General features: G+C 40.9%; 2 protein-coding genes across 3 annotated transcripts; both read left to right on the forward strand.

The window, feature by feature from the left end:
- Positions 1 to 301: 301 nt before the first annotated feature.
- Positions 302 to 3,881, forward strand: LOC135471508 (selenoprotein K-like). 2 transcript variants are annotated; one of them, XM_064750771.1, is made up of 6 exons: positions 302 to 335; positions 995 to 1,079; positions 2,149 to 2,167; positions 2,444 to 2,508; positions 2,830 to 2,879; positions 3,125 to 3,881. In XM_064750771.1, exons 1-6 carry the CDS (start codon positions 317 to 319, stop codon positions 3,157 to 3,159), a joined length of 273 nt encoding a protein of 90 aa, XP_064606841.1. In that variant the 5' UTR covers positions 302 to 316; the 3' UTR covers positions 3,160 to 3,881. The 2 variants fall into 2 exon arrangements, with proteins under 2 accessions (XP_064606841.1, XP_064606842.1); XM_064750772.1 differs by lacking the exon at positions 302 to 335 and adding an exon at positions 458 to 586.
- An 878-nt stretch (positions 3,882 to 4,759) lies between these two features.
- On the forward strand, positions 4,760 to 6,779 carry LOC135471056 (uncharacterized). Its single transcript, XM_064750105.1, has 2 exons — positions 4,760 to 5,427; positions 5,684 to 6,779. Exons 1-2 carry the CDS (start codon positions 4,760 to 4,762, stop codon positions 6,777 to 6,779), a joined length of 1,764 nt encoding a protein of 587 aa, XP_064606175.1.

Raw genomic sequence — 6,779 nt, forward strand, 5'->3', positions numbered from 1 at the left:
TCTTAAAAATGGGTGGCTGAAGTTAGCACAATTCTAGGGCTGTAGTCTTAAGTGTTAAAGCCTAGAGTTGTGCTAGGCTGAAACGTGACTTGGATGCATGCATAAAAGGATATTACTTCAACTGAATCCATTTAAACTCATTGCATATATTAGTAATATGCCGTCTTCGCAAACCAACCGGTGGCGAGTAAATGTACATGTACATTCAGAGTAACGAAGGCAGGTGCCTGTTTCAGTCAACCGGAGTTTCTGACCACTTGAACATCACAAATCAATAACTATGGGACTTACCTCCCCTGATCGCCTGTAAACAACGATGGCGTACGTGTCCGGAGGTATTACATTTCTGTTTAAATTTTATCTATTTTTACCGTTACTAGTACCTTTTATCCTAGTCACATTGTATGTACATGGATTTTGGAATAATCTGACGGAATCATTATATTGATTCGATTGAAGTTTCATCTTTTTCATAGCAAATGTAGACGCGTTCGTTTTTGTTCGTTAATGTAACAACTACAACATTGATAACATGACGTGTCCTTGTGGCTATAACCTGGTTGTCTAGAAAATCTTGATACACAAGGTGTGCTTGTTACATTCAGTGTTTAAGTAATGTTTCATTGTGTTTATCAAATTAAAGTTCGTCAAAATTATGTTTAAAAGAACAATTGACATCGGTGTTACATTTCGCGTGGTAAATTGAAACGCTTTCGTAAAACGGGCAAATAATTTTGAATACTGTCGTGAAATTCCTTACTCTTCGTTTAATAAAGCTGATCAATTAGTTTAGCTTAAAATGTTATCAGTTTATAAGTTCTATAACATCCATTCCATTTCATGAAACGCTTTAATAATAGGACTGTAGTCCAAATAATTCAAATAATTCACAAGGTAGCCTAAATGTGAGAATGTTAAATTGGTAGGGCGACCATTTAGCTAGCTGAATTATAGTCCTCATTTGAAAAATGTAATTTCATGTAATTTTTTTCAGGCCAGATGATGGACTCCAGGTCTCCTTGGAGACTTTCCATCATACCTGAACTACTCTGGGGGATTGTCAACTTTGTGGTTCTGTTGTAAGTATAAAATGAAGCTAGTCCATGTTGATGAAGTCATATTGTGCTATTTTGAAATTCCGACATCATTATTCATTTCAAACTCCCACCTCCTTCCCCATCATGACTACCACTCTGCTCATATATATCTATGCCGTTTTCTGGTGGAATATCATCGAATACTGTTGTCTTAATTTACTACCATCGCCGATGAGACTAGTTAAACTACTTCATCTTGTAGTGACATTAACGGCAAGAATTTAAGAGGAACTGAGCACCTCATCATTGACAGCCATTCTGAAATGTTGTGATCTACTGGTACTCATGGTTTTGAAATGTAACTGAGGTTGGAATCTTCCAGAAAACTCTTGCATTTCTGTTGTTGTCTGTAGGCTTAACTTCATTTTTTATACTTCAGTCCAGAAGGGCACAAAAAAAACTTGTATGTTTGGCATGGATAAGGTTGGGTGCCACCAGCTAGGACCTCTTTCAAATCATTTCTACCAAGTTAGTGTTTAGAAATGTGTGGAAAGTTTTTTCTGAGAGACAAGGATGAACTTCATGTTACGATGAATGTCAGAATTTTAAAATAGCATTGACATGGACTTAAGTTCAATCATGCATATATGCATACATAATATGAAGCCAAAATGCTATTCCACAGAGGTCAGTGTAGGCCTAGACATTACTGTCAAACTTAGATATTTCAAGGCGATTATTGTCTGCTGGAGCTCAAAACTGTAACCGGTTTAAAACTGTCACAGAAGGTGATATGGATACATTTGTTCTAAATAATTCGAAGAAAAACCTCTGTACAAGGCGCAAAGTGACTTGAAGATTTTCGACTTTCAGGCCCATACCTCAGGTCTTACAACCATTTAATAACATGATAATATATATACATGTATATACCTGTAATGTATACAGAGAACACATATTCACAGTAGTGAATGTTTTCCGTGTTTGCAGCACTTTCATTTAAGTTGGAAATCTGTTGTTCATTCTTTAATTTAAACATACAGCTGCACCTTACTGTTACCCAAAAAACATTTTTTATTTTAATGAAAGCATTGTTTTCTTTGTGCTTCAGTTTCCAGACCCTAATACAGGTGAGTTATAAAAATTAAGATTTCTCTCTCTGTTCAATAGACTGCTCAATGAGTTCTGAAATAAACCAGTTAACCTGCATTTTTGTGTTTTTGTGACAAATTAGAAGTTAGCCATGGTAGTCATGGAAATCAAATATCAAGAGACATTGTATTTTTAGATTTACTTTGTTAAACTAGAGGTGAGAAGTAGGTGGTTGAACCTAATTGTGTAAGATGAAAATACATTGTTCTTTTTAGATATACTGTGGTAAATGAAGTTAACTTCTCTGATTGTAGCCAAGTAAGACCAGGTATGGGGACAGCCACACATCAGATTATAGAACACCTGGAGGACCCAGAGGGTGAGTGCTGTTACAACAGAAATGTACATATGTTTCAAAACCTGTGTTTGATGTAGCAGCGTTGCAGTTTTGGAAAGTTGGTAGTACATTACATATGTGATGATACATGTATAAGTGTCTTTCCTTACAGTCCATGTTAAGCTGAGGACTGTACAGTATAAAGTCTCTAGAGAGGCATTTGCCAGAGGTTGAGAGACTTTTCAGGTCGTCATCAGCTTTAGAGGCCTAAGGACCACATTGGAATTGTTTACCTTTTGAAAAGAGAAAATTCTAAAAAAAAAAAAAAAAATTATCATGTGTTACTAAACTTGTGTTTTTCAGGCCCCCACCACCACCAAGAAGGCGAATGGGTGGATTCAGAGGAGGACCAGGTGATTATAATTTTTGTCTGTTATTTGATTCATCTATTTATTCTTTTGCTGTGATATAATGTTAATAATTTGATCATTTGATAACCAAAATGATTTCAGATACATTTTTTTCAGTTTGCTTCAGACAATGTACAGTTTCTTACATAGCTTTGTAATCCCTTTGGAATATATTAGGTATTTCATAAAAGGATATGTCATATGCATATGAGATAACTTTATCTGCTTTTTTTTTCTTTTTCGGATAGGTGGCCCTGCTCCTCCTCCCATGGGCGGAGGATGAGGTCGGTAGATGCCCAGTTAAAATGTGTCACTGGACTCCACCCTATTAAGGCTAGTTGTTCAGTGATCCAAGTCTTAGACTGGGCAAATCCCCCATGACCATCTAACACAGTGTAGCTTTATCAATGGAAACCAATGTGCTGGAGAATTTTGGAGTTTCAAAAGCTTGTGATGAGTTCCAATGTTCAGGGAACACTGTGTCAGCACTGGTCATTGACAGACGTGGATGCCGATTACTGTCACAGGACAGCAAATGATGTGTCTTCTAGAAGCTCACACTGTGAGATGGAAGATGCGGATGTATTGGTCTAAACGTCTCAACAGTTGTCATCATTCACTTCATATATTAGTTTAACCAGCAATCCAGTTTTCTTACATCGGAATGAAAGGTTGCAAAAAAAAACAACAACAAAGAATTAAGTGATGGATTGTTGCAATGGTATCTATCAAGCACCTGACAGCCTTCTCAACTATGTCACTTACAACTGTAAATTCGCTAACACAGTAGGAAGCTTACTTGTATCAGCTATTCTTTTAACAACACTTTGTCTTTAACTTTTGTATTATGGCTGTGGATGATATAATTTATTCTCATTTTTCACCGTGTCAAATTCTTGTATACATCAGTCCATAAAAAAGAAATCATGCCGTGTTAGTTTGTATGTGTAAAAAAGAAATCCCATACTGCTGTACATATATAAATAAAAAATGAATAAAATACTATCATCTTGTTTTCTTTTTAATTGTTCCATGAAGCAAAGCAAAGTGAAAAGACAATTGAGTAAGATTGCTAGGTCTAAGGTACTTGTGGGATCAGTGCTACCAGGTCAATTACTGGAATTCTATCAGGCTGTGTTTGGTTTCCTCACATAAACCTGGGCCTAATTAGTAGTGGACCCAGACAACTACCATTGTAACCAGGACAGTAGGCATTACATTGCTATGCAAGTAATGTGCTTAGGCTTGTATAATCATTAAGACTGCATGCAAGGTGTCTCCTACAAGTAAAATATTAATGTGTATTTTTTGAATAATGCTAATCAATGTACCAGTTTCAATCATTTTGTTTTTGCAATAGGAAGCAGAATTGTGTTTGACAACATAGTGCCAAACTTTACTGGCACGAAAAGTGTAATAAATATAAAAATGAAAATCCGCTTTATTTTGTGTGATACAGATGTTTATGATTTTCTTGTTTTTCAAAGCTTTCAGATTCTATACATACATCTTCAACTAGACCAATTACTGAGACAGTCCACCAGAACTGGAAACCGGAAAGCCTTTGGTAAACCACCAAAATTTGGCAAGTTACTGACACTTTCCCACACGTATATGCACACTATAAAAGTGGTAGTCTAGTTGTCATTAAACTCTACAAATGATCCCATAACTGTGATCAATGGCTTAATGACGCCAAGCCCCAGAGAGAGCTGGGTGATGCACGAAGTGCCTGTCCAAGGCAAGCTTTGAGAGAGCTGGGTGATGCACAAAGTCTCTATCCAGGGCAAGCTTTGAGAGAGCTGGGTGATGCACAAAGTCCCTATCCAAGGAAAGCTTTGAGAGAGCTGGGTGATGCATGAAGTCCTTGTCCAAGACAAGCTATGAGAGAGCTGGGTGATGCAGGAAGTCTCTATCCAAGGCAAGCTTTGAGAGAGCTGGGTGATTCACAAAGTCTCTATCCAAGGCAAGCTTTGAGAGAGCTGGGTGATGCAGGAAGTCCCTATCCACGGCAAGCTTTGAGAGAGCTGGGTGATGCACGAAGTGCCTGTCCAGGGCAAGCTTTGAGAGAGCTGGGTGATGCAGGAAGTCCCTATCCACGGCAAGCTTTGAGAGAGCTGGGTGATGCACGAAGTGCCTGTCCAGGGCAAGCTTTGAAAGAGCTGGGTGATGCACCAAGTCCCTATCCAAGGCAAGCTTTGAGAGAGCTGGGTGATGTACAGAGTCTCTATCCAGGGCAAGCTTTGAGAGAGCTGGGTGATGCACCAAGTCCCTATCCAGGGCAAGCTTTGAGAGAGCTGGGTGATGCACAAAGTCTCTATCCAAGGCAGGCTGTGAGAGAGCTGGGTGATTCACAAAGTGTCTATCCAAGGCAAGCTGTGAGAGAGCTGGGTGATGCACGAAATCCTTGTCCAAGGCAAGCTTTGAGAGAGCTGGGTGATTCACAAAGTCTCTATCCAAGGCAAACTCTGAGAGAGCTGGGTAATGCACAAAGACTCTATCCAAGGCAAGCTTTGAGAGAACTGGATGATGTATTAAGTCCTTATCCAAGGTAAGCTTTGAGAGAGCTGGGTGATGCACAGTCCCTATCCAAGGCAAGCTTTGAGAGAGCTGGGTGATGTACAGATTCTCTATCCAGGGCAAGCTTTGAGAGAGCTGGGTGATGCACCAAGTCCCTATGCAAAGCAAGCTTTGAGAGAGCTGGGTGATGCACAAAGTCTCTATCCAAGGCAAGCTTTGAGAGAGCTGGGTGATGCAACAAGTCCTTGTCCAGGGCAAGCTTTGAGAGAGCTGGGTGATGCATAAAGCCCCTATCCAAGACAGGCTCTGAGAGAGCTGGGTAATGCACAAAGTCTCTATCCAAGGGAAGCTTTGAGAGAGCTGGGTGATGCAGGAAGTCCTTGTCAAAGGCAAGCTTTGAGAGAGCTGGTTGATGCACCAAGTCCCTATCCAGGGCAAGCTTTGAGAGAGCTGGGTGATGCACCAAGTCCCTATCCAGGGAAAGCTTTGAGAGAGCTGGGTGATGCACAAAGTCTCTATCCAAGGCAAGCTTTGAGAGAGCTGGGTGATGCACAAAGTCTCTATCTAAGGCAAGCTTTGAGAGAGCTGGGTGATGCAAAAAGTCTCTATCCAGGGGAAGCTTTGAGAGAGCTGGGTGATGCACAAAGTCTCTATCTAAGGCAAGCTTTGAGAGAGCTGGGTGATGCAAAAAGTCTCTATCCAGGGGAAGCTTTGAGAGAGCTGGGTGATGCACAAAGTCTCTATCAAAGGCAAACTTTGAGAGAGCTGGGTGATGCAGGAAGTCCTTGTCCAAGGCAAGCTTTGAGAGAGCTGGGTGATGCACAAAGCCCCTATCCAAGGCAAGCTCTTAGAGAGCTGGGTGATGCACATAGTCTGTATCCAGGGCAAGCTTTGAGAGAGCTGGGTGATGCAGGAAGTCCCTATCCACGGCAAGCTTTGAGAGAGCTGGGTGATGCACGAAGTCTCTATCCAGGGCAAGCTTTGAGAGAGCTGGGTGATGCACCAAGTCCCTATCCAGGGCAAGCTTTGAGAGAGCTGGGTGATGCACAAAGTCTCTATCCAAGGCAAGCTTTGAGAGAGCTGGGTGATGCAGGAAGTCCTTGTCCAAGGCAAGCTCTGAGAGAGCTGGGTGATGCACCAAGTCCCTATGCAAAGCAAGCTTTGAGAGAGCTGGGTGATGCACCAAGTCCCTATCCAAGGCAAGCTTTGAGAGAGCTGGGTGATGCACCAAGTCCCTATCCAAGGCAAGCTTTGAGAGAGCTGGGTGATGCACAAAGCCCCTATCCAAGGCAAGCTCTGAGAGAGCTGGGTAATGCACAAAGACTCTATCCAAGGCAAGCTTTGAGAGAATTGGATGATGTATCAAGTCCTTATCCAAGGTAA

The sequence above is a fragment of the Liolophura sinensis genome, chromosome 7 (genome assembly GCF_032854445.1).
Source record: "Liolophura sinensis isolate JHLJ2023 chromosome 7, CUHK_Ljap_v2, whole genome shotgun sequence".
NCBI classification, from domain to species: domain Eukaryota; kingdom Metazoa; phylum Mollusca; class Polyplacophora; order Chitonida; family Chitonidae; genus Liolophura; species Liolophura sinensis.